General features: G+C 40.6%; 2 protein-coding genes across 4 annotated transcripts; one reads left to right on the top strand and one right to left on the bottom strand.

Annotated features, from left to right (window-relative positions):
• Positions 1 to 11154: 11154 nt before the first annotated feature.
• On the bottom strand, positions 11155 to 27105 carry LOC117305086 (toll-like receptor 6). Of its 3 annotated transcripts, none has more exons than XM_033789818.1 (5): positions 26847 to 27105; positions 17123 to 17405; positions 13237 to 15071; positions 12550 to 12713; positions 11155 to 12038 (listed from the first exon to the last, which is right to left on the bottom strand). In XM_033789818.1, the coding sequence occupies exons 2-5, from the start codon at positions 17388 to 17390 to the stop codon at positions 11300 to 11302; spliced, it is 3006 nt and encodes a 1001-aa protein (XP_033645709.1). In that variant the 5' UTR covers positions 17391 to 17405; positions 26847 to 27105; the 3' UTR covers positions 11155 to 11299. The 3 variants fall into 3 exon arrangements, with proteins under 3 accessions (XP_033645709.1, XP_033645708.1, XP_033645710.1); XM_033789817.1 differs by lacking the exon at positions 26847 to 27105 and adding an exon at positions 17994 to 18102; XM_033789819.1 differs by lacking the exon at positions 26847 to 27105 and adding an exon at positions 17836 to 17906.
• Positions 18320 to 22693, top strand: LOC117305087 (calmodulin-beta-like). The gene is made up of 6 exons (XM_033789821.1): positions 18320 to 18405; positions 18995 to 19025; positions 19816 to 19959; positions 21711 to 21870; positions 22175 to 22290; positions 22453 to 22693. The coding sequence occupies exons 1-6, from the start codon at positions 18394 to 18396 to the stop codon at positions 22479 to 22481; spliced, it is 492 nt and encodes a 163-aa protein (XP_033645712.1). The 5' UTR covers positions 18320 to 18393; the 3' UTR covers positions 22482 to 22693.
• Positions 27106 to 27832: the final 727 nt, after the last annotated feature.

Here is a 27832-nt window from a genome sequence, read left to right as displayed (position 1 = left end):
TCCAAACGCGTACCACAACACCACTAAGAAACATTTCTTTAATTTGTGACTACGGAACGCTAGGTGGCAGCAGACAGACTAGTGGTTGCGAGAGTGGTGACAAGTTTGTTTGAGCAAAAGTGACGTCATTGGTGCAGAGTCCTATTATGTTGCCACATTGTTTTACAAATTTGACGAGACGTTGTTTTCACTGTCCGCCTTGTCTGTATGTTCCCAACTAAACAATCGCAGGCGTTGTTTTTTTTTTTCAAACAAATTTTAAAAATGCCACTTATCTTTCCCGCCAATAGTATTACGCCACTGCGCAGACGCAAAGGGATCCTTTAAAGAAACTTTTAGAGAATTTACTGTACAAATACGTCAGACATTTAACAAAACAAATAAAAACTATTGTTAGCTGAAAAAAAATCACATTAGTTATAATGGATTTATTTTATGAGATATTTTACAACAAATTGTTTTATAGATATTATTACTTTTGATTTTTTTTTTTACTTAAAAGGTAATTCTTCCTCCACCAGATTTCATAGTTATGGTTCTTAATCTTAGTTTTTTGTTTTGTTTTTTATGTTTTTACACCTGTGCCTTTACGATAAAACGTTTTGTAAATCGCGTCTCTTCCGTTACAATCGTCAACTCTTTTCTTTTGGGGGTATTTATTACAACATCTGCACACCATAGTCAAACCTGTTTTTATTTCATTTTAAAAATCTTTTGCACTCCATAGTAGACAGAATACAGGTGATGTATTTTTCATTACTTGCGATGATTGTGCCGAGACAATTTTGGTCGACCTTTGACCTGTCTATTTCGACAATCTCATCAGCTGAGAGGCAACTACAAAAATATTTGCCAGTACATGCACGTGACGTGATCATGATGACGTCACGAAAGTCTTGCGCAATGCACAATGTACACATTTTGTACACATTAGTTATGATACAGAGATCTACGCTAGGAATCCCACAATGCACTTTCTCTCCCTTACCTAAAACAAAAAGCTCTAAAACGAACTTGGATTATCAAATATTATTATATCAGTATATATTTTTAAAATTCGCTCCTAAACTGGTGCTTGTACGTACAGCACACAGTGTTTAAATTACTTGCGATCGGGAACCATTGAGACAAAATGGCGCTTTTATCATCGCACAAGGCATGATTGAAAAATGTTACGCTCTGTCATAATTAAGACACAACAAATCCATTATCGATTATATTATCGATAGTATTTGATATCGATTAATGATCAATAAGAATTGATCCATTAGTAGCTCATCAGATTTGTTTAATAGAATAAACAAACAAGACAGTCGGGTTATTCATCATGTCTATGTTAATAATAAGTTCGTCATTATTATATTATGGAGGTTTTTTACGTTTTATGTACGTATTGTATGTTGTATTCGTCGTTTAAAGAATAAATCTACATGGGCGTGGCCAAGGATGATTGACAGGAGTTTTTGTGCATATTAATCACTGTAAAGACGTCATCTGGTTGGAATTGTAAAACATTAACTTAAAAAGAAAAATGATGAAAACAATGTTGTTCTTACTTCTTTTTATTAAAAACCCGCGCCGAAAAGTTCCTCTCGGTGATTTGCATATCACGGTCCGACGACTGTTTCAAGTCTTAACTATTTGGGTCACTTGACGAAGGGCGCCGCCACCGTTTCCTGAGATTGGTGCTGGTTTTGTGGAAGACTGTCAGTTTTTGGGACTCAAATAATAATATGCAAGGAATTCAATGTAGAAGAATTAAGTTAATCGGCAATTGAAATAAAATTACAAACGACACTAAAAGAACCATATTTTCCTGTATTCTAATTTGTCTTAATCTTTCTTAAAGACAGTGGACACTATTGGTACCTGTCAAAGACCAATCTTCTCACTTGGTGTATCTCAACATATGCATCAAATAACAAACCTGTGAAAATTTGAGCTTAATCGGTCATCGAAGTTGCGAGATAATAATGAAAAAAAAATCACCCTTGTCACACGGAGTTGTGTGCTTTCAGGCTTGATTTCGAGACCTCAAATTCTAAATCTGGTGTCGCGAAATCAAATTCGTGGAAAATTCTTTCTCGAAAACTACTCCACTTCAGAGGGAGCCGTTGCTCACAATGTTTTATACTGCCAACCTCTCCCCATTACTCGTTACCAAGTAAGGTTTTATGCTAATAAATATGTTGAGTAATTACCAATAGTGTCCACTACCTTTAAGTGTGTATGTGCTTCCCCTTTGTACTTTGGACTCATCTGTGTCCTAAATAAATATTCTGGGACTAAATTTAGCCCAACTTTGTACCTCGAAGGAACCCCAAATCGTGTGATCTGATGGGTGACCTGGGTAATATTTACCCAGAATATGTTGGGGCTGTATTTAGTGCACTTGACATCATGTCAAAAATTATCGTACATTGATGGCATTTGTACAGCAGAAAATAAGAGAGATGGGGAGTCGTTCCCGAATGTCCTCAGCCCCCCCCCCCTCTAGATCCGCAAGTGACCACGCCCAGTGTTCTCCAGCCCATGACCTCGCGTGACGTCATACGTGGAATCCATAATACAGAAAGTAATACATCCAGCGTGTCTGTGTGACACATCTTTTACAGCCTAACCTAGCTGTGAAATTCACCCCCTAAATCCTCCGTCCAATTTCTCAACAATCTAACCGCCATGTTGAATACGGGCATAATCCATTTCCCCGCGTTTTCCTTTATCAGTATCATTTTTTTTTTTTTTTTTTTTCGCTTCTCTTTTCCCTGATTTGGGGACTGGATTTGTGGCTTTAGTTGAGCTGAGTCTGTTATCCACGCAAAGTACGGGACGGGTCAGTCAAAGATGGAGAATTGAAAGGAAACGAAGCCGGGTAGGAACGAGTGCCATATCGGACGGAGCTCATTCGGAGATTTGCGGATTTGTGTACCTTTTAATATACAGATTTGGTGTTATTGGAACTGACGGCTGTTGCATGTGAGGTCATTTTTTATGAGTTTTGGTTAGTTCGGGTCTCAGATGTACTAAGCGATAGGTTGTCTTATTCTGCAATTTGCTTTTCAATCACAAATAAGGCTTTAAAAAAAAGTAATACGTCAAACTATGCTTGAATTAATAATTTTCTTTGCATAATAATAAATTTGCAAGTATAGTTCAATTTAAAACTACAGAAAATTTACGTTACAAAAGGTAGTTGATTTTTTTATATTTCTTGACAAAAGATAACTTTGTCCAAAACGAACGATGGTGCATGGTGTGCCGAAAGTACAAAAACAAGTTTGAGAAAATCACAGAGGTATGCTCGTAAACTTATCGCCATTTTGATCGTTTTTCCCAATCTCAAGTTTGTGTCATTTCTGTTAGAAGCAAATAGCCAAACCGAGGCTAGCAGGGAATAGTCTGATCCCTTAAGCTATTGGGAGTGAAGTGCCATTATGACCACTGTGTTGTCAAGGAATAATACCTCCAAAACCACAGGTTTACATCAATGAATAATTATCTTTATCTTAAATGTGTTTGAATTTTTCTCTTGAATTGCTGATGTGTCAACCACACTTCTTGGTTGTGTTTTTATCATACACGCATCAGCCGTCGGGTTCTCAAGATCCTTTGGCGCGAAAAACAAGCCCGCGATGGAATATCACGCATGTTGGGCATCCTGTGCACGCATGCATTGTTTGGCAGCACAGCCTGAACAGCAAGCAAACCGACAAGCGGAATGGCGAAGGATTAACACGGATTCTACAAAAGGATGCTGGAGGTATGAACCTAGGTAGCTACCTAGAGTAAAGAGGGGGAGGGGAAATAGTAGGTAGGCACAGTGGGGCTTGTGGTTCTGCAAGGGTACCCTTAATTTGCTGCCATTTGGCAGGGGTCTAATGGGCGTGAGAACTGGTGCTTGGAAGGCAGTCAGACAAAAACACCAAGTGAGAATGAGTTTTCCGTACAGGGTTTGACAGCAAACATTGTTGGGGATTAGGAAAAGACATATACGTGAAGTGTTACAGTTGAGATGAACCTTAGAGTTGAACCCTGTTTCCAATTTGATATGTCTGTATTGATTTTCATGATTTTCTATTATGACAAACGTGAAGTCGTGCAATAGTTAAAGTTTTAGTGCGTTCTCTGTGTGTCCATTTCGTGTGCGTTAGATAGCTCCGTAAAAATACCCTCAGAAATGGGATGTAAAGTCAACAGGGACCAGAGTGTGAAATACCTGTGATGATGTAATACCAGGTCGAAAGGCATGCCGAGTGTTATGTTTGCGACACAAAGCATTGCGATTATCCGAAATTCTTTCTGGTTGCTTTGTATTATTGTTAGTTAGAATGCACCTTGTGGTGGCATTTCTGCGATAGCTTTTTGCAGCTTTAGTATTGGGTGCGTTCGTTTAGCTTCCCTGAGTCGACCCCGGTCTGCCCCGGTACGTTCGAATAGATTTGACGGGGCTCGCCCGGGTCATCAGCCCCCAGTGCCCTGCTTGTGGAGTGGATCACTTAGGGATGACCTGTCGTACATGCCGTCACCACGAGAGGGCGAGTGTGATCGTTCGATTAGCTCTTGTCAGGGGCTCACCCGAGTGAGCACTGCGGGGTCGACCAAGGGAAGCTAAACGAACGCACCCAAAATCAGATTTAATCCGAGGTTGGTGACCAGACTAGTCTGGTGTATATAGTGCCACTCACACGACAGCAATTAAACTGGGGTCCCTTGCTTTAGCATGGTCGTAAAATAAAGCAATGTTTGGTCGAGATTTTGCAAGAGAACTTGGACAGAAGACAAAATGGTTGTCTTTTCACACGAGGAACATTTTGTAAAGTTGTACAAACATGCTACAATTTTAGCAAGGGACCCTTGCTAAATTTCTCATGTGAAAGGGGCTTATGTTTGCAAGATCCATGTTATTATAATCGATAGTACGTCAACCGAGACCCAGACAAACATTGTGCGATGAGGGTCAGTGAAATGAAAAGTGCACATGTTTTTTCGTTTTGGTCGACGCTACTTGAAATTTCACGCTGTCAAGGGACAACATTTCCCCCACTTCCTCATCCCGTCTACCCGTCAAGCTGTAACTTTTGATCCCGTTGTTGGATCTTGAGATGATAGTGGTGGGGGTTAGACTGAAGAGAGAGAGAAGGGGGAGGAGTGGCAGTCTGGTATTACCGGAAAGAAAAAGGGATGGATTTGACGGAGTGTTGATAATTGTGTTACGGGGCTCAGAGGCCGTGGTTGCCATGGACGAAATGGGGGGCGCTGAATCAGAAGAGCAAGGCATCATGCTACGATACACTCGAGTTGATGTCATTTTGGCGGGAAGGTAATCGGGGGAGAGAAGGATACTCCTTGGCGAATCAAGCAAACATTGGAAGAGAGACGTCCAACAACTGAGGAAGAGAAAGTTCATGGATGGGGTGGAGTATGTGTAGTGGATGAGGTTGAGCCTTGTAGGAAATAGTCTGGTCTCTGGTTTGGTCCCTGGTCCCCTTTATGTGACGATTGTATTGCCATTGATTTGAGCACTGCAATAGAGACGTCCAGCAACAGACTTTGCGGGAAAGGTATACAGTTATGGTAGAGTATGCACAAAGTCAAAGGGATGAGAGCGAGGTTGGTAAGATTTTGTTTGGTCTCTGGTGTGGTCCCTGGTACATGGTAGGCCTACTAGCTACTTTGGCCCCTTGTGTGACAATTATATTGGCACTGATTTGAACAATGTCCAGCAACAGACTTTTGAGAAAGGTAACGTAAGGTAAAGTTTGCGAAAAGTCATAGGGGTGAGATCGAGGTTGGATAGAACCAGTCTGGTCCCCTGTACTCTTGTCCCTTCTCTGAGCAAATGCTTCTCCCTAGGGATGGTGATTCACCACACCTTGTTTCAACTCGGAACATTTGTCTTTCTCTTGCTTTTCTTTCACAAAGTGGTCAAGCTTTTTTGCAATAACTTCACTTGTTAATGTTTTCTTTGTTGTGTAGATTCTTGTGTTCTCATGCGTGTGGCAGCTGTAGTGGAGAGTCTTTGTTATGTGCATACTTAAGGTAGGACTGAAAACTTACAGAGTTTGTTCGTAACTGTTTTAGTGGCTGACCAGTAGAACAAGTTTTGGGGGTAATTTCTATGGGGAGAGAATTTAAACACTTACTGTCCAAAAGATGTTAGCACCAGTAATGGGAAATATTTTGTTCTATTAATACATAGAACAAAGGAATGTCCAGAGATATAAAAACAGTGGTTGAATGACAAAAGTTAGAGACTGTTTTCTTTCTTGCTTTACCCAGATTGTAAAAACTGCATCATTTGAAAATAACAGAGGGAAAAGTCACCATGGAATGGGGGGAAAAAATTGTGACAGATGAAGTGAAAGTGATTAATCTGCTAATCCGAGAATAATGTTAATTGAGAGGTGATAGGTTGTGCCGGGGGTTTCATGGAGCGATACCTTCTCTTCACAGTCATTACATCGTGGGTGATTGCTGTAAATTGCGCATTAAATAGCAGTCGATTGAACGGGGCAAAACAAAGACTGTATGGGCGGACACTTCGTGCTTAAAGGGAGGGTACTCGTTTGGTAATTGTCAAAGACCAGTCTTCTCACTTGGTGTATCCCATCATAACCATAAAATAACAAGCCTGTGGAAATTTGGGTTTAAATTGGTCATCGAAGTTGCGAGAAAATGATGAAAGAAAAAGCACCCTTGTTGGACTAATTTGTGTGCTTTCAGATAAGAATTAAAGACTTCTAGCTAGAAGTATTTTATTACTTTAGTGAGAAATTGCCTCTTTCTCAAAAACTACGTTACTTCAGAGGGAGTCGTTTCCCACAATGTTTTATATTACCAACAGCTCTCCAATGCTCGTCACCAAGTCAGTTTTTAAGTTAATATTTGTTTTGAGTAATTACCAAACGTGTACCTTCCCTTTAAAGGCGAAAGTGTACTAGGTAATCGGTGAAAGAAATCAATCACTTCAATCTAAGAGGTTGTCTGGCTTTGAAAACTTGTCTTTACCAATCGTCATCGGAATAAATATAATCTGAAAAACAGTCAAGGTTATTAAGGACGTTCCATGTACACAGACCAAGAGGCTTGTTTTGATTGCAGCGATCGAAACAAGACGCGGTGACGTTTGATGCATTGCAATGCCTCAAGACAAGTTTTTGTCGCTATTGGCTTTCCCTGCCAGGGTTCTTGTCTTTTGTTTCGTCTGTAGTGTTTTGTGTTCCACCCTCACTGGAGGTGTTTCCTACACAATCCTTATATCTGCCCGCGGCCAGGCCAGGTTTCTCAGTAATTTGCTTGTGTTTTTGCATATTTTTTGCTGTTCTCTTTTTATAACCATTGTATTGCTTTTTCTTGTAAATCTTTGATGTGCAATTTTTTAATACATGTTTGTGTTTTTCATGTTTGCTGTCAAATAAAATGAAATGAAAAAACATTGTATTGTATGGTATGGTATGGTATGCTTGTAATGCATTGTATGGTGTTGATCATAAGAAAAACTATAGTTGTAAACTTGCGAGTACAACTATGTATTCAACTCTTTGAGAAGAAATGATGTGGCATCAACGTTTCGAACAGTATGCTCTGCTCGTCTTCAAGAAGTGCATGAAGATCTTCAATCTGAGAAAAGTTTCTCAGACTGTGTATTCCAATTACGGGTTAATCTTCCTGTGTGACGGACATAACCACTCCAGATTTTCGGCAATATCTTAACAACTTTACAACCTTTTGAAATTATTTTCTCACTAGTTAGTTATTATTGTATATTTTAACATTTATGTAGGATTACAACAATAATTGAACAGTTCAAAATATCAAAGTATACATTTTCTTTAAAGGCACTGGACACCTTTGGATACTGTCAAAGACCAGTTTTTCACTTGGTGTATCCATGGAGATAGAATCTACCTCCATGGTGTATCTCAACATATGCATAAAATAACAAACCTGTGAAAATTTGAACTCAGTTGGTCGTCGAAGTTGCGAGAGAATAATGGAAGACAAAACACCCTTGTCGCACAAGTTGTGTGCTTTTAGAGGTCTCGAAATCAATTCAATATTTTAGTGAGAAATTACTTTCTCAAAAACTAGGTTACTTCAGAGGGAGCTGTTTCTCACAATGTTTCATACTGTTAACAGCTCTCCATTACTCGTTACCAAGTAAGTTCTTATGCCAACAATTGTTTTGAGTAATTACCAATATATTAGCCGGTCCCTTTAAAGACTGACACTGTATCGACAGTAATGAAGGTAAACAATGAAGGAGTGGCAGTCAAATCCTCAAGTAGTAAACGAAGGGCAATGAATTTGAAATGATGTAGGCAATCGGGCGTCGAGTCGGTGCCGTGGATAATGCGAAATCCAAGGCGTCAGACCGTTACGTTTTTCCCTTCAGATAAAACGTCCCGTGTCGAGATGTCCCACTGTCAAAAGACCCGAAGGAAAGTTTCAACTTGTGGTGGTTAAAGTTTCCTTTTTTATAATAAATATTTTATACAGTGGCTTCTTTTAAAGCGCTCATATTCGTCACACAGTGACGCTCAAATCAATCTTCACCTACCAGTGTTTACCTGCACTTCGTGGAGCCACGTTTTTGAAGTACGAGATCAATTCCTTTACTTGTCTTGGTTTACAAGGTGCTGTGGCGCAATGTACACTCAATCAAACCAGGAACACCGGGTGAACCTATTCTCTTTTCGACAAGTTCCTAATTTCAAGTTCAAAACTTGGAAGTAAGTAGGTAAACATGGCTATAAAAATATGGGTACACTTTTTGTTTAACCACCATTATGCTATTGGGCTCTATATATGTTGTCAGGTTGCAAGCGGAATATACCACCAGTATACTTAGAGGCAGTGGACACTATTGATAATTACTCAAAATAATTATTAGCACAAAACCTCACTTGGTATAAAGGAGTAATGGGGAGAGGTTGATGGTATAAAACATTGTGAGAAACGGGTCCCTCTGAGATGACGTAGTTTTCGAGAAAGAAGTAATTTTCTTCGAAATTGAGGTCTCGAAATCAAGCATCTGAAAGCACACAACTTCGTGTGACAAGGGTGTTTTTTCGTTCATCTTTATCTCGCAACTTCGATGACCGATTAACCTCAAATTTTCACAGGTTTGTTATTTTATGCATGTGTTGAGATACACCAAGTGAGAAGACTGGTCTTTGACATTTACCAATAGTGTCCAGTGTCTTTAAAGAAATAATACTAAGCACTTTCTTTGATCCCAATTATGGAATTTGATTTTTACTTTGAGGATATATGTATAATAAGAAACCACGAACCTCGTTTTTAAACAACGTCGTTTCCGGGGTCGAGTTGCAAAGGCCGAGTTCTGTTTGCAGAGTCAATGGAGGAGACCGTTAAAGTGCAGAGGCGAGGTTACGAGGTTACGAGCAGGTTAAACCTGGGAGGAGGGGCGTGGTTGTGAGGTGGTAAAAAGGCGGAGACCGTGATGGACCGTGTTGACTTTGACAGTGATAGTGGGTATGACGTGTCAGAGAGACGTCTGGGTCAGACAGGCTGCAGGGCAGGGGATGAAGGGGGGGGGGGTTGGAGAGAGAAAGTGCAAGTCACCTTTGAGAGTGACAATGGTGAGGAGTTGATTTTCTGCGTTGTCGGGTTCGTGGATGGTGTGGACGCCTATACTACTCAACATTACGTACGGAGGGAAGGTTTCTGGACGTCTCTGATTGTGCCCAAGGCATACTGTTGAATGGCGGCTGATGATCTTTAATACGAATGACAACGTCTATTATAGAGCCGGAGATTTGCACCGAAATCTGGTTGGGCTTCTGTCAAGCCAACAGGTTGGGAGGTTGGATGTCCGTTGGTCAAGTTTTAACAACGCTTTTATGATATCTTAATGTCGAGGGTCGTAGGTTCGGATCCCTATCGAGGTGTCTGTGTTTCTGACACAATTGGCTCAGAATGCTGGGAGTTTTCTTAACACACAACGGCGTAAAGAGCAAACATAGAGTTGAGTTTTACCACCATTGGTCGAAACGTCAAGACCAAACCTACCCAGTGTGGCAGGAGATTCTGTGTGCCCCCCCCCCCAAAGAGCTTCTGTCCCCACATACGGCGAACTGTGTTCAAACTTCTCTTGATAGCGCCCTCTTTTGAATCATCATCCTTCAGCCCACGTTTATTTTCCATATTGGGAAGTCACCATCAAGCGGACATCCCTGGGACGCTAGCTCTTTTCAGAGCCAACACTTCTCCCGAGAGAGATTTTGCACACTGTACCCGCAAGTTTACTTTTATAGACGATGTGACCTATGTTTACATTCAAACCGTCCTCTGTTGAAAAAACACTGTATACGTCATGTTTCGCCGGGCAAAAAGACACGTAGTCATGGTGAGGTGAGATTGCATACACTTTCTAGCTGGCAGCCAAAACACAAAGCTTTTGCCCGGCGGTATGCGCGCGAATCATGTTATGGTTTTCGTGTGACGTCAGAGGTCACATCGTCTATAGTTATAAATACTTTTTGAAACCAAATCATCTTCACCGTTAAGCCTTTATTTACTTCTAGCATGCCTTATAATAAATAGCCCACTTGGGTAATACATGTACATACATAATGTGGTCATACTGAGCGTCTAGGTTCTAGACTTGATTCCAAAGGTTGTTTTTGCAAAAATCTGCATTATTTTGGTGCCGCTTTTGGGCATGGGGTAACCCCAATCCCCTCTATCTTGTTTTAATTTTGTGCTTGGAGAATTATATATAGGGGATAACTTCTGTACAACAGAAAACTAATGTATTAAAGTATGGAAACATTAGGGGTACCCTCTACTCCCATGCCAGGCATAAATCCAATGCGTAGGTAAGAGTTTATTATGTTACGTCGACAGAGGACGTAATTTTAATTTTTACAATGTTCAGCATTCGACTGAGAATGTGAAAGTTTTAATTGGCGCCTTTCGAAACCACACCTCTGTCTTAGGCTCAGTCTGCCTATCTTAAGCCATGTTGCGGCACAGAAAGCACACGAAGCTTAAGTCAAAGCCATAGCCTATAGCCATGATTTTGAATAGACCATGCATTGACGTCATCCAGCGGCCATCTAAGTGGAAAAACGGTTACGAAACAATCGAAACGCACAGATTTGTACGCGAGGCACACAGTATTGGCCAATGAACAACCTCCTTTTGACCTCTGGGTGAGGGCGCCCTACTGAAATGACGTCATGTGCATAAGGTCTATTGGTCTTAACTTCATGCGTTCTAGTCATAGAGTTATATATAAGTTCTTATATATAACTCTATGGTTCTAGTCTCCTTACCGAACTTCGGTTTTCTTGTAAACCCAGCTGGCGTACTTGCCTACATCAACGAAAACACTTTGACCTTTTGGGGTCATGTTAGACCCTATACCCAGAAGTATCCAGTCCCCACGCCCTCTCTTCAGTACCAAGTTTCCACCCATATTGCCCTCCATCGAAAACTGTATGGGCTTCCCTCTGTCTCGGACACCGCAGAAAATGGCGGTATCAGTGACGTCATTGGTGAAGTCACATGGATCTAGTTTCATCCGGGAGCTTTGGAGGAGTTCTCGTGTCTGTTCTCGTTTCGTTCCCCATCCCAGGACAAGCGCCCTCTTGGATTTGAGTGGAGAGTTTGCAATGCATGCTGGGGTAATTGTCTTTGTCACAGTAGCCATGGTGACGAACTGAAGCAGAATGGGCCGGTCCAAACCAGATCCTCTGTCGTTCGCAGGGACATGAATATTCATGATGTGGTAGGATTTCTCGCCTGGTTCACGGTCCTGTAGTTGTCTACTCTTGCCGAGTCGGACCGTCAGACCATGCGGTGCCATGATGAGGCTGTCTTTTCCCCGCCTCACGATGTCGTCGAAGAAACCGGGCATCTTCGACAGCTCGCCCTCTATCGGCTGCAGGCAGCGCAGTGTTGTGATTGCCCAATCTTTACCGATGAGGGCGGCATTGCAGAGAGCAGTGTCCGTGTTTGAGTCCCAGACGATGCCGTGCCAGGGCCAAGTCCCGTTACCTTTGGAGATACTTTTTAGGAAAAGCGGGCAGAAAAACAAGTTTGTAAGAACTTGACTTGGTTTCATTAGAGATTGATCAAGGGTACACAATCAACTTTTTCTATAGCCCAGGTTTTTTACCGCCTTATTTTGAATTTTAATCACTTTGCATGGAGCATCCCAGTCTTTATTTTGTTTTCCCTTTTCTTGTATTGTCCTTGTTCTCATGTGCCAAACATGAGCACTAGGTCACCGTGGTCAAGTGGTTAGACTGCACGACTTGCAATCACAAGGTTGTAGGTTCAAATCCTAAAAGCTAACATCTGATTTTCACATTGACTAGAATAAGTACATGTTTTGTCGTCTAGTTTATACTGGATTACAATTTCTTGATTTGTCAATTCATAGACGTTAAAGATTGGCTGTTGCCAGCTTGGTGTTCATATCCCCTTGTTGGAGTTTGGCGAGTTCCCTATACGAGAAGATCATCTTTTTGTGTCCTTGACAGACTAATCAGAAAGTATGGGATTTTTAACACTTACATTGCAGGGATCTTGCATCGTCTTACGACACGAGCAGCGGTCTGGGAGTCCGTGGAGTCACCGAGCCGCCGAGCCGCGGTCCTGTCTATGAGGGGAGCCACCCTCAGCTGCGATCCACAACGAGCCTCGTGTTCGCTGGCTGCTTCGGTCAGCAAAAGCCTTGTCTGTAATGTGGAGATTAATATCATGAACAAACAGTGGTTCCAAATGAAAGAAAGTCAAGAAGATGTCCTGAAGTTTTCTTTGTTGTGTACAAAGTAACTTTGTCTTACGTTAAAACAACTTTACTGTCTGGTCAATATTTACAATGGGCTATTATTGATAATACTGAGCACTGATTTTTGATTCATGTTAAAAACAATAACTTTGATGATGATAAATAATAGTCTTGCATATCGCATGTCTAAAAATGTACTCGTGGCGATTGCACAACCATAAACATTTTAAGATAGGTATTTTATTTGTTTGTTTTGATAATGAGACCGGTTTTTGTTGTCGTGGGTCTCCATTTTTTTTGTAAGCCCTACCATCAATAGGGGAATGTTACTCACTGAAAGAAAGGTACAAACTTTGCTTTTTGCACAAGAATTATACACTGTTTTGTGTGTATAACTTGTGTCAGCAAAATTATAGTTTTTTGCCTTTTTGTTTTTAAGTTTTATTGCTAAATAATATTGCAGAACTCACCTTTATATTTTGAAGCTGCTTTCCCGCGATAGTTTCACATATTGTGATGTTCTCTTTTTCAAATTGAACACCGAGTGACGTCATCTCCATCAAGTCTGACGTCAGTCCACAGTCACAATTCCAAGGATTTCCAAACATGGTCACAGAGCTGTCTGCCTCGAGTATACCGTGCAGACTGCCCTCTATCGTCTGTAAGTTGTTATCTGCAATGTCCAGTCGAGACAACCCGACCGGCCGATCGAGTTCGGGGATTCGGAAAGTGTCGAGAATGTTTCCCGCCACAAACAGCTGACGTAACCTCCGTAGGTTCGTCAACACAAACGGTGGTAACCTGGCAAACCGGTTTCGGTTCAGATTCAGTTGAGAGAGTGACGTCAGACCCACCAGCCAATCAGCGGTTGTCTCGTCAAGTTCGTTCTCCTCCATGTTAAGATCCTGCAGAAAACGCAGTCCTTGGAAGGCGCCCTCATCGATACGATGTAGAGAGTTGCCACTCAGGTCTAAGTTCTTCAGGCGGACCATCCCTGAGAAGGCTCTCTCTTCGAGACTCCAGAGGTGGTTTCCCTTGAGACTCAGGGCAGTCAAGCTTCTTAGTCCACGAAAAGCAGATGGTCCTATGGTGTCGATCTTATTGTCTGCCAGGTTCAACATCTTAAGGAACGGTACACCTTGAAACATGTTGGAGGTCAAGTTACTAAGGAGGTTCATCCTGAGGTACAACCAGGTAAGCTTAGAGGAGGAGCTGAAGAGGCCAACGCTGAAAGCTTCTGGTTCAACCTCTAACACACTGTTGTTATCAAGCTGCAATGAGATCAGCTCTTCGAGTCCGTAGAACGTATAGGCCCGCAGGTGCCGCAGTGCATTGTTTGTAAGATCTAACTCGGCAAGGTTTCTCAAGCCTGCTAGGGCGGCAGGAGTAATCGAGGATATGTTGTTGTTCGATAGAATGAGTTCCTGGAGAGAAGGTATCTTCCCGAAGGTACCAATCCTGACTTCCCTGATCCTGTTAAAGCTGGCGTCTAGCTTAAGCAGATTCGAACAATTCTGGAAGGTTCCATTATTCAATTCCTCGATGATATTGTGTGATATGTCTAAATAGCGGAGGGCAGGTACCGTCGCGAAGGCTGAGTTACCCAGTTCGATCAGGTGGTTACCGTATAGATCCAGTTCCCTCAGGTTGACCTGATGGTAGAAAAGGAGCTCCGGAATGCGATGGAGTCTATTATTCCGAAGAGACACAACTTCCAGTAAGGAATTCTGATCAAAGAGTCCAACTGGTAGGTCTTCAAGTCTGTTGCCATCCAGATAAAGTTCCTGGAGCTCAACAAGATCCGAAAACAGGCCTCCCGGAACCTGAACCAGGCGGTTATGTGAAAGATTCAGGAATCGCAGCTGAGGGAGCCAACTCAAAGACCTTGGTGAGAGATCCTCGAGCAGGTTACCACCGAGGTCCAGCTCGAGTAATCCGGAACTGTTCCTGAATCCTTGCTCCGGAAGGCTCCGGAGATTGTTTCCAGACAGGATGAGACTTCTGATGCTTTGAAGTTCCCACCATGCGTCACTATCTAGCGCCCTCAAACGGTTGTCCTTCAGTGACAGAATCTCAAGAAATTGCAATCCCACGAAGCTTCCGGGCTGGAGCCCGGTGATCTTGTTGCCGCGAATATCCAATTGTCTTAACCCGGACGCATTTTTGAATGCTCTGTCGGGAATGTTTTTGATCCTCATGTCTACGTCATCATGGCTCGTGTCCGACTCCCCTGACGGGTCTGTGACGTCAAAATCGTCATCACCATTTGGTGGGCTTTCACCGAGTAGGAAAAGAAAGTCGGCATCTGGAATAAAAGAGCAACTTTATCTTATCGAGAGTTGAAAACAAACTTTACACGTCACCCTGGATGAAGTGAGTGACCATACATTATTGTATTACTATACAAATAATATTTGTGAAAAATTAACAGCTGAACAACTTGAAGTTTGATGTGGCCACTTTATTCACTTTCACAACCTACCTAAACTTTCTCCTCTTTTTAATGCGTTTTCTTGGCTAGTCGTTTGATTGTTTCTTTTTCTTGTTTACGTTTTTGTCCATTCCACCCCCCCCCCCCACTCCGCCCCTTTGTTAGGCGCTCTGGTATTTTTGTATAGTGCCTTATAAATGCTTGGTATTATTATTATTTTTCATAAATTGATAACAATGATGTGCTGTTATTTCCATTAAATGGTCTTCCATTTAGCTGATGTGTGTACCATAAGACCAATGTCCAATTTTAATGGATGCTACTTTAGCAGAAAATAGCTTAGCATGTTTTACCAGAATTAGGTTAACATGCCAAACAGAATGTCACATGTACTTTTTATGACTTTTTATCCTAGACTCATTTCGTCTGAGTAGAAATTTGTTCGGCAATATTTCCTGCTGTGCAGCTTTATGAAATTGGGCCAAGGTTCTGTGGTTCAAGTTGTAAACATGTGATGTCACTTTGGTTGTACATGCTTCAAATTCAGACAATTCTTTGAATATTCGTTAATTTTTATGTTTTCTCAGTATTTCCCCTAAAACTTGTTTTTATCTTCTCCATGCGTGCGTTACCCCAAAGATAGTTCGAGTATTTTATTGAAAGAACACATGTAAGATGTCCGGTTGTCTCGTCAGGTACATTCCCGTTCATGACCTTTGACTCACACGGGGTCAAATGTCAACCTACAAGGTCGGACAGGCAGCCGAGTTGCACATTCTTTCCAACATTTCTTGGTATAGTTAAAGGCAGTGTACACTATTGGTAAATGTCAAAGACTAGCATTCACAGTTGGTGTATCTCAACATATGCATAAAATAACAAACCTGTGAAAATTTGAGCTCGATCGGTCATCAAACTTGCGAGATAATAATGAAAGGAAAAAACACCCTAGTTTAACGAAGTTTTGTGCGTTTAGTTGGTTGATTTCGAGACCTCAAGTTCTAAATCTGAGGTCTCGAAATCAAATTCGTGGAAAATTACTTCTTTCTCGAAAACTATGGCACTTCAGAGGGAGCCGTTTCTCACAATGTTTTATACCATCAACCTCTCCCCATTACTCGTCACCAAGAAAGGTTTTATGCCAATAATTATTTTGAGTAATTACCAATAGTGTCCACTGCCTTTAAAACAAATTCTAGTTCAAAAATTTAAATTTGTTATCAACTTGGAAAGGTTCCATCTTCTCCACTGATTGAACAGCCGAAAGGTTTCATTGTTAGTTTCAATTCCAGCGCGAGCGGAAAGCAACATTTTTGACACATTTCAACGATCGAGGGGCTGTGCGGGGATTGCGACTTTGATACAACAAGGAAGTTGGCACACAGTCAGAGTATGTCTTGATACGGCCATCGCAGTTGGGTTAAAATATAGGCATAAAAACAATTTTCAAAACATTGTCAAAATCATGACAAATTATCCCGAATGTGTGCCAAGTTCTATATCAAAGGCACAATTCAAATATCCATGGCCATGACAAGTGTTTGTCGTCGAAACTCAAAGGCGTTCATAAAAATGTGTGAGTTTTTTTTGTTTTTTTTTACCAGTTTCTGGATCAACCTGACCCTGTAATGGGTCAGGGTACATTTGGACACGGACTCCGGGTCAATTCTGACCCAGACGTGTGTAGAGTGTGTTAAAGAGTGTGACGTCATATATTTGGGGTCTCTGAAATAAAGTTCTTGCAATTGTGGCATTGAAGTGACATCAACTTGGTGGTTTTGTTATTATGGTGTGTCGTGTCCGGTGATGGGGTGGGGGGGGGGTCAGAGCATTGATAGCAAGATCTCTCGACTTGTGGTTAAGTTAATTTTATAGTTATTACGTAATCAAAACACATCAATTTGCATGTAAAATATTATTTTTACTTGGCAGAATTTCAGTTGGGATATCTCTTCTCCCCCAGCAACCCACGGCCATGTCACCATCTCGCCAGCTATACATCGCCATGTTCTCTTGAAGGAGCCTGGACGCAGAAGACTGGCTCTGAGATACCACGAAGCATCGGCATCTCATGGGGCACTTGAAGGGATGGGCCCGGGGGAGAGGAAGCGCCGATGCCCGGTAGGGAAAGCTCGTCATAAACACCACGAGGAGAGCCAGGTAGAATATTGCGGTTGATTTGTAGGTAGGCATGATGTTTCTGTTTATCTGTATAAGATAAGGGGAAAGTTGTGTTTAGGATTAACAATATTTAAAGGCACTGGACTCTATCGGTAATTACTCAAAATAATTGTTAGCATAAAAACTTACTTGGTAACGATCAACGGAGAGCTGTTGATGGTCTCAGACATTGTGAGAATGGCCTCCTTCTCTGGAGTTACGTAGTTTTCGAGAAAGAAATAATTAATTTTCCACTAAAATATTTGAATTTGATTTCGAGACCTTAAAATTAGATTTTGGTGATTACCAATTCGAACTCCGCTAAAAGATGTTACTTTTCTTTATTCACTTCTAGGCACTTCCAACAACAATATTTACTTTTTTTCGAACTAATGTTTGAAAAATGTCATACAGTTCCTTCGAACAGAGTGAATGATTATTTTAATATAATACGTACACACACTCTCAATCCCCTTACCAGTTCGCATATCAAACACAAGTGTTTGTTAGCAAACAAAGCTTAACTTCAGTTGCATTCTCTGTCAGCGCTGTATTTTTTCCGCGTCCTTAAAAAACTACAGTTTCTGGTCGGATGATGAGCAAGAAGCGTTGATGCGTCGTACGTGTAGTACTTACCCTTGCTCGGGTACTTTCAGTTTGGCCCGTCATTTCCTCTTCGAGTTATTGTGAGCTTTGAAAGCTGAGCTAGTACTGACAACAAGTCGCTTTCCCAGAACGGACTTTTAAGTTTTAGCTAGTATGGACAACAAGCTTCATTATGATGCAGTCAACGCACACTGAAGTAGGTTTGTCCATGGTTTGTCCAAGGCTGGTCATGTGGTTACAATGGATGCAAGGATCTTTTGTGTGGACATACCCGATTTAGTGGATTAATATTCAGGGAGTTTTCTTCACCTCTGTGTACAAGAAAAGAAGACGTGGGATTTATTCCGGTTGGGGTGCATCGGAGGGCCAGTTGGGGTGGGTGCAGCGGAGGGTCGGTGAGGATTTTGTGCTCATGGTGAGGTAAGGCGTGATGATGGCCATGGTGAGTATAGGGGTACGAGTAGGGGTAAACGGGGGGGGGGGGGGTGTAGATGACATTTTAGGGAAGCTTGGTTTAGGAGTAGGGGTAAGCTTGGTTTAGTCCAAGTCACTGACTCATGTCAATTTTTGTCAACATCAAACCAAAAGTATGCAGCCAACGCCTCTATTTGAAGAGCACAAAACAGACCTACTTTTTAACAAAATCTTACGATAAAAACACGTTGAAAGAATGTATTTGTAACTTGTAAGGTCTATTTTCAGTCCACCTTCTGGAAATCATTATGCACTGTTGACACCAACTAACCAACATGCTCAGCCACAATTCATTTTTGTTAAAATCACGTAACTTAGTAATTTTTGCTAAATTCAAACCAGGTAGGTGACTGCATGCCCACGGTGTTTGCTATTTTTGTTTTTTTATGGTTTTTTCTTCTTTTAGTATTTCTTTAAAATTTATTATATTCTAGATTGATTTGGTATTTGTATCTATAATCTTATTTATTTGTACTTCTGTATAATATGACCTTGCCCCCCCCCCCCCCAAATAATAACAATCATTATTTTGATTTTATTTTTTTATGAATGGCCAGACGCGGGATCTCGGTGACCAGCATTTTTCCGGTGAGTTTATAAACTTTTGATACAAGTGTTTGCAACAATTTTCTTTTATGGTGTACAAAGAAAATTCAATCTATTCGTTGACAAAGAAGGCCAGGGTCAATGAATCAGAGGAATTGAACCAAACAATGACGATTTCATATGAACCCTCGTTAACTCGGCATAGATTATTTTTCATAAAAAAAGCTTTCGTTTATAATTTATTACTCGTGATAAAAAAGGAGTTTCATGAAGTGGATATTATTGTTGCACCAAAAGTAAGTGTTTTGGGTGAAGTTGGCTCAGTGGTTTTGCGCCTGCATGTCACCTCGTCGGACCCCACTTCGAACTCCGGACCAAAACCTTGCATTTGGAATGAGTTGTTGGTCCCTATACAGTTCGCGGGTTTTCTCTTTTTTTCTTTCAATCCCACATCTAAAACTGATAGTTCTTCAACTTATGTATAGGCCTACACATTAAATCTTCAGACCTGATACTTCACGCAGGCAATGGAGGTGATTGCCCTGGTGCCCTTGAAATGCTCTAGTAAAAATTTACAATTTTCTCATGGGTTGCCCTTTCCAAGGAGAAAATGCCTTGGTGCCCTTGCCCTTTCAAAAACGAAGTATATTATTACAGGCCTGACTATTGAGGGTCCACCACTTTGGAATGTTCCTGGTGTATACTGTAGGCATGTACGTTTAGATTTGCGCACAAAATTCTCTAATGTCTTGGTCCGGGGTTAGGACCCGGACGGACACAATCATTGTGATAAATAATTTGTCTGTTTCCTCTTCCTCTTTTTTCTCACCAGAGTTTAAAGAAGCATTTTCCATATTCGACAAAGATGGCGACGGTACTGTAACATGCGAAGAGCTGGCTGTGGTTCTGAGGTCGATTGGACTCAACCCATCAAAGAAGGAGCTGCAGGGACTGATTAAAGAGGCAGACGTAGATGGTAAACATTTATTATTGTTGCTGATTGTTAACATAGGCCTACATTTAGTTTGCAACTGTAAACAAGGGTGCCTGCTATTTGAACCAGGGGATAATCCCTCTCTTCCACTGTTGCTCGCAAGCATGAAGAACCCTGTAAACAAGGGTGCTTGTTATGTGGGCCAAAAACGCCCGGGATAAACCACAACTCTAAGTGTTATGGGGTTTTTAGAAGTGCGCTTACCAATCCTATAATGGCTTATTAAACCCTCGGGGGAGACAACAATGTTGGTATCTTGCTAAATGACACAAGTGCCACCACCGGGATTTGAACCCACACTCTGCCGATTGGAAACACCATTCCAGTGTTCTTAACCGCTCGTCAACGACACGCTATACTTATTGTAGCTTTATTTCCACGCTTTGGTTGATAAACGTTTTGAGAAGAGACTAATTCTGCTTGATGAACGTCAAATCCTTCCAATCCCAAACATAGCTAGGTGGATTATTAAATCTATAATTAAGCTTGGTGTTTAGCGTCCAGAGTGCAAACAACATAATGTGCCAAAGTCTTTTCAACACTAATTATTAGCGTCAACAATGAGTGTGTTTTGATAGTTAATTAAAACAACGTTAATATGCCATAACATTATTTTTTAATTTGTATAATAAATAGTTCCTTAAAGACATTGGACACCTATTGGTAATTATCAAAGACCAGTCTTCACAGTTTAGTGTACCTCAACATAAAAAAAATGCATAAAATAACAAACCTGTGAAAATTTGAGCTCAATCGGTCATCAAACTTGCAAGATAATAATGAAAGAAAAAAACACCCCTGTCACACGAAGTTGTGTGCGTTTAGATGGTTGATTTCGAGACCTCAAGTTCTAAATCTGAGGTCCCGAAATCAAATTCGTGGAAAATTACTTCTTTCTCGAAAACTATGGCACTTCAGAGGGAGCCGTTTCTCACAGTGTTTTATACCGTCAACCTCTCCCCATTACTCGTTACCAAGAAAGGTTTTATCCTAACAATTATTTTGAGTAATTACCAATAGTGTCCACTGCCTTTAACTTTGGTTTTTAACAAACACGCCATGCATTCAACTTGTGGGATCATTAAAGGGAAGGTGTTAGACTTGTGGACAAGTCGTTCGACTTGTGGACAAGTCGTTCATGGTCCGACGCGGTGAGATAGTCGAGTTGCAGCGGTCGGTGCTCTCCGCGCGAACTGCTGGTTCTGCGCACTGCCCTCCCATAGCTGAGGTCTCGAATTCAATTCACATTTTTTTTAGTGAGATATTAACTCTTTCTCAAAAACTACGTAACTTCAGAGGGAGCCGTTTCTCACAAAGGTTTCAGGAAACTTAGCTCTGGAGGATTGGTACTGGTTTGAACTTTTTTTTTCTTTCACTTCTTATGTATTTCCCGGAATACAATCATACAGGTCCCTTTGTGCGGATACGTGGAATACAATGGGAATGATTGTACAAAATTACTTTTAGAAATTGCCTCATTTTGCACAGTCATGTAGTGTCAGCTGTACGGGTCACAGTGTATCTTCCCACTATAGCTCAGACGTTAGTGTTTTATTGTTTCTGATCAGAAGTATAGCAAACACGCGCGCCAGTTGTTTGTCAAGAAACGGGTGTGTTCTCAAAATACGTAAACAAATAACCAGTAAGTCTGCTGCCACCTAGCGGTCCAAAAGTCTCCTACTGACTGTTGACCAACAACAAAAGCAAATGTGGGTATTTTTATTTTCCTTTAGGTAACAATACAATAGAACTGAACGAATTTCTTGCCTTGATGGCAAAGAAGATGGTGAGGCAAGAGTCCGGTGCTGGACGAAATGATGACGTCATGATGACGGAGGAGGAGATTGACAAGACCTTTAAAGTGTTCGACAGAAACGGAAACGGTTTCATTTGGTGAGAAAATAATGTATTACATTTCAAGATCTAAATTAATAAGTTAACAACAGCAAAGCCTGTGTACCAAGGTGTTTTTTGTTGGGGGGGGGGGGGGTTGTGGTTGGTTTATTTTTGACTCCTAATTTGTTGTCTTACTTGTAATGTAAAACCATCATTAACAACTCAATAACAGTTTATTAAAAGAAAAAAAGGGTATTTAAAAAAAAAGGACAATTGAGCTTTAAGCCGCTGTTTTCCAATTATTTATTTATTAATATATTAATTTGTTCTTCAACTTCATTTTTGCCTTACTTAATTAAAGTGCCGAAGAAATTCGTCAAGTGGGCGCCCTCTATGGGGAGACCTTCTCAGACGATGACGTCAGTCAGATGATTAAAGAGGCGGATCATGATGGGGATGGGCGTGTATCTTATGAAGGTAAAACATACATTTTACAATCCCATGATTTTGATGTCATTTTGTATTAATTTTCTTTAGGCATAAACCAAAACTTACAATGTCCGTCTTGTATAGTTCAGAAATTACATTTTAACCCCTAATAAGAATTATTGAAAACTTATTATTTTGACATGTGTGAAGACTTCGTAAAGATGATGACGTCGGAGTAAAACTGACGAGTGGACCAAGCATCAATCCCTGCGGAACCACGGAAAGAATAAGAGCCCAGCCGTGTCTAAACTGAATGATGTTTACCTTCAGGGAGAAACATTACGATGGAAGCTTGTATACACTTCGCTTCTACGTCGGTTTAAAGGCAGTGGACACTATTGGTAATTACTCAAAATAATTATTAGCATAAAACCATACTTGGTGACGACGAATAATGGGGAGAGGTTGACGGTACAAATCATTGTTAGAAACAGCTCCCTCTGAAGTGACATAGTTTTCGAGAAAGAAGTAATTTTCCACGAATTTGATTTCGAGACCTCAGATTTAGAATTTTGAGGTCTCGAAAAATCAAGCATCTGAAAGCACACAACTTCGTGTGACAAGGGTGTTTTTTCTTTCATTATTATCTCGCAACGTCGACGACCAATTGAGCTCAAATGTTCACAGGTTTGTTATTTTATGCATATTATGTTGAGAAATACCTAGTGAGAAGACTAGTCTTTGACAATTACCAAAAGTGTCCAGTGCCTTTCATGAATTTTCTAATTAAGTTTGCATCTCAAAAAATCAAACTTGTAAAAATTTCAAGTTAAGTGTAATTCATAAAATAATATACAAAACAACTTTCTGAACTTTGCAATGAGACCTAATGTGTATTGTTAACTTATTCGTTTATGATTATAACTAAATTGTACGTATACATGTATTTATAATCTTGTAATGGAACTCATATCTGTGTATATTTTTGATTTAAATTAAAGGTTTACTAATCAAACTATTTCCAATTATTTATTGTTGGCAAATTCGACCAAATAGGTGCTCACAAATAAGGATGTAAATAAAATAGTTATGATCAAACTGAAAACTTACTTTAAAAATGTGTTAATCTCATGAAGATTTCCTAGTTATTAGTCATCAATGACAGCACTTTCAACTTTGTGAGGTATGCAATTGGCGTCTTACGCGAGCTTTACACGGGCAAAATACTCTGCACGTTTTTGTGTTTGGAAGTAGGGTTCGCACTGCATTTTGACGTGTGTGGGGGGGGGGGGGTAACTGCACCCTATTATAAGGCAAACATTTGAAATAAGGCGAAAATTTACAGCATTTTGTCAGGCTTAGCCAGTATTCTCACTTTGTGTATCTTAACATTGAACATGCATAAAATAATACACCTGTGAAAATTTCAACTTAATTGGTCGTCGAAGGTGAGAGGCCCAAAACGAAGAAAAAACACCATAATTGTCATTTAAGTTGTGTGATTTCAGATGTTTGAATTCGAGACCTCAGCAGCTGAGGTCTCGAATTCAAATCAAATATTTTAGTGAGAAATTACTTCTTTCTAAAAAACTATGTTACTTCAGAGAGAGCCGTTTCTCACAAGTTATATTATCAACATCTCTCCGTTGCTCCTTACCAAGAGCAATAACCAATAGTGTCCAGTGCCTTCAAGATAAAGAAATCCCAAAGACAAAGCCAAGCTGTTTATTTTTTCAATTGACTTAAGTCAACTTTGACCTTGATTGCTTGGGGTCACTAGGTCAAAACAAGAAAGTGCCGACTCCCACTTTAGGAGGAAGGTTCCTCCATGCTTTAACCATCCCAGTGTTTCATCACTTGAAATTAGTCTACTGTTTCTGTCACTTAGTCTGCGTAACCAGACGTTGTAATCGGATCCTTGATGGACAATCGTAGTTATAGTCTGTGAATCACAGCGATCGGTTCACACAGAACGTCTCGAACAGAGACTAAGAGTCAACATTGACCTTGATTGCTAGAGGTCACTGGGTCAAAACCAGAGGTGGCTCTACACTCATATTAACCATCCCAGTGTTTCATCACTTGAAATTAGTCTACTGTTTCTGTCAGTTAGTCTTTGTAACCAGACGTTTATAATCGGATCCTTGTTAGACGCGCTAGTCTGTGGATCACAGCGATCGGTTCATGCATATTAAACGTCTCGAGCAGAGACTATGTGTCGGTACCTTGTGTCCTCGTTAAAATTGGGGAAAGTTCTGGCTTGAGAACAACGGAGGGTTGTTCCTGGTGTGTGGCGGAGCTCATCCGAGGGCAAACACGGGCATAAAATGTGAGTTTCGATCCATCAATGGTCGGCATTGTGCGTTATTGCGAAGGGGATGAGGGAGGCTAACAAGGGTTTCAATTAGCAAAGGGTTTAAAGCCATTGGACACTTTCGGTACGAAAAAAAATACAAAAATCACAGATTTACAAATAACTACAGGGTTTACAAAAGGTAATGGTGAAAGACTTCCCTTGAAATATTATTCCATGAAATGCTTTACTTTTTGGGAAAACATTAAAACAATTAATCAATTCTCGATATCGAGAATAACAGATTTATTTTAAAACACATGTCATGGCGAAACATGAGGAAACAAGGGTGGGTCTTCCCGTTATTTTCTCCCGACTCCGATGACCGATTGAGCCTAAATTTTCACAGGTTTGTTATTTTATATATAAGTTATGATACACGAAGTGTGGGCCTCGGACAATACTGTTTACCGAAAGTGTTCAATGGCTTTAACGGCAGGGTATACTTTTTGTTAAATTGCCAATGTCAAAGACCAGTATATCATCACTTGGTAAGTTGGTGTATCCATGGAAGAAGAATACCTCCATGCATGGCCATGGTATCCGAAAAGCAAGCCTAGTTTGCTCTTTGGTGTATATCAATAGAACAAGGACAGGTGTATCCTAGGTGTTTCCCAACATACCCATAAAAATAATACAAAACCTGCAAACAATTTTGACTTAATTTTGCGATTAAATGGATCAAAAAAAAAATGACTGGAATAAATACCCTATTTCGAAACACAGCCTGAGAAAAGCCTCACGTTTGAAGCCTGTCCCAGATTAAAGTAGTTGGTTAAAGAAAAAAACTTCTTTCTCTAAAACTACATTAAATTCATTGCTTCAACTTTGGGGTCATTTCTAAACAATAATTATTTTATAATCAATAGGCTTACACACAGCTCCCCAGTGCTCTTTACCAAGTAAAACTGTATGGTCATTAAACTTGTGGAGTAACTGCCAAAAGTACACCCTGCCTTTAAGACATGTGTCATTTGACCGAGACAGATGCCAAGTCTCTGCTGTTTTCTTCATCCGGTCTGTGCTACGTGAAGTTCCTTTATGTTTCTCCTGAAGACGAGCAGGGTATACTGCTCGAAACGTCGAGACCAAACCCTGGCTCCCCTCAAAGCCAACACTCCCCAAAAGAGAACTATTACATGGTTAAATGGTGTTTGAAACTTTGCATGGTGTGGAGAATAAGAGTAACTATCAATATAAATATTAATAGCGAACTTGCGAGTACAACCATGGATAAAATCTCTCTTGAAGGAGTGGGGGCTCTGAAAAAAAAAAAACCGGTTTGGTCTCGACGTTTCGATCAGTATATACTCTGATCTTTCTCCTGAGACGAGCAGGGTAGACTGTTCGAAACGTCGAGACCAAATGTACACCCGCAAGTTTACTGTGCTTGGTTTTTCCCCTGCATCATCGGAGAGGGTGGATGAGAGGTTCGAGTCGATTTATTGCAATACAAAATAGTACGGATTGACTGAAGCACCGATGGGTCGCCGTTGCAGTATTATAGACTATTTATGCAGGACTTGCTAACCACTTATTATATCACAGTGACTAGAATAAGCATTGTTGTCTAGTTACTGAATCACAATATTTATTTAAAATGTATATGTGTGCAATTTATAATCATAGACAGGAAGATCATATAAACAAACAAGTCCATTAAGCGTCGACGTTTCCGCCAACAACAACCATGGCCGTATAGCGGATGTCGCTTTAAAACTTTGCAAAAATAATGTTTGGTTGGTTGGCAATGATGGTGGTAACTTAACTGGTACTAAACTAAACTAATGTTGTTGTTTTTTATTGAGTACTAAATTTCCACTATAACCTCTGCCACGTCAGGCCGCAAATTTTGTCTTTGTGACTTTCAATTTTGTCCAGACGAGTTGAGTGAAGGAGGACACTATCCCCTCCCTTGGTGGATGAAGCATCGAGCAAGGGTGAAGGATGAGAAGGAGGGCTGGGAAGAAGTTTCGTTTTTCTTTCCAGTATCTTCTTCATTCCACCGAACGTTCGGTTAAAAAAAAATAACATTCCAAAAACTATGCCAATAAAACTAAAGCTGAAAAGTTTAAAGTGTATACAATTCGAGGGAAAACATCACTGACTGGTGGAGGGCCTGGGTTAATAGGCCCGCCTTTTATTTGATATGAGTCCCCCAATGATGTTCTTCACTCGAAAATCTCTACTTCTCAATTGTTCACGGTTGATGTTTAAAGAATGGAATAAAATAGAACTCAGAAAAACTTACCGAAGTTTCGTCAAAAGCCAACTCCTACTATAAAAATGTGGGGCAGGAATCCTGAACGTCGTAGAACCAGAAACTAGTGAAGAGTTTGCAACAAGAGTCACACAAAAATTAGTTGCCGGTAGAAGTTGACTATTATTTTCACAATCATTGGTGTTCGTGTCTGCAGATTCGGGGGGAAAGGAAGCTACTGATCTTCGCACTCATCTGTACATTAAATTATCATTCCTCATCATTCAACATTCTTGCTCCGTGTGCTGGCTGCTGGCACGTACCATGGGGAGTTTGTGTGAGCTGCAGAGGGTGCAACGAACGTAAACACACGATCAAGGTCACTGGAACAGAAATTGGATTCCTGCCCATCTTCCGGGAAATAGTGTGCTGCACCATTGAGGAAGGAAAATGAGTGCACCAGGTTGCATGGGAAGTGCTTAGAGAAAATACCATGTGTGCCCTTTCCCTGTGCTTTGTGTTGAATGTTAGTTCGTGGTTTCAAATACTTTATTACACTGTTTGAACGTGCATCCTTGTAACATTGGCCTTGCATCTCCTCCACAAATTACCCCCCCCCCAAAAAAAAAAAAAAAAAAAAAAAAAGTAGTTTTTTTTTGCACTTTGAACGCCGCCGCGCTCACTGAAGTTTACACCGTTAGCATTACGTCACACGAACCATGGATGAAGCACGAAACAACAACATTGAAGAATACTTGCCTTCAAAGTAAGTCATGTGTGCACGAAACAAAATAGTTGTATCGCAATAGGTTTAGAAACTTCGTTAAGGGAAATTAGTAAATTTAAGTTCGTTTTAATTAAATTATATTTTGTAATTTGTTTTAATTTTTTGCTGAAACCATCATGCTCTGAAACTGACCATTGAAAACCATAAGTGTGGGGCCTAAGTTTAGGAGGGGGTTGACGAACTAATTCCTACCAGCCTCAAGTAAGGCCTGCAAGCGCCCACTAGGAAAACCTTGAATTGATTTTCAAGA

The sequence above is a fragment of the Asterias rubens genome, chromosome 22, assembly GCF_902459465.1.
Source record: "Asterias rubens chromosome 22, eAstRub1.3, whole genome shotgun sequence".
NCBI classification, from domain to species: domain Eukaryota; kingdom Metazoa; phylum Echinodermata; class Asteroidea; order Forcipulatida; family Asteriidae; genus Asterias; species Asterias rubens.
This window is presented reverse-complemented; position numbering and strand designations above follow the sequence as displayed.

Excerpts from the sequence above, each read along its gene's own strand:
- LOC117305086 (XM_033789817.1), bottom strand. The coding sequence starts at position 18,026 with ATGACGGGCCAAACTGAAAGTACCCGAGCAAGG. Across the intron at positions 15,072-17,122 it reads CCCAACTGAAATTCTGCCAA|ATGCCGACTTTCTTTTCCTA; the intron begins GTAAAAATAATA and ends CTTTTATTCCAG. Across the intron at positions 12,039-12,549 it reads CGATGCAAGATCCCTGCAAT|TATCTCCAAAGGTAACGGGA; the intron begins GTAAGTGTTAAA and ends TTTCCTAAAAAG.
- LOC117305087 (XM_033789821.1), top strand. Across the intron at positions 19,960-21,710 it reads TAAAGAGGCAGACGTAGATG|GTAACAATACAATAGAACTG; the intron begins GTAAACATTTAT and ends ATTTTCCTTTAG. Across the intron at positions 22,291-22,452 it reads TGGGCGTGTATCTTATGAAG|ACTTCGTAAAGATGATGACG; the intron begins GTAAAACATACA and ends ACATGTGTGAAG.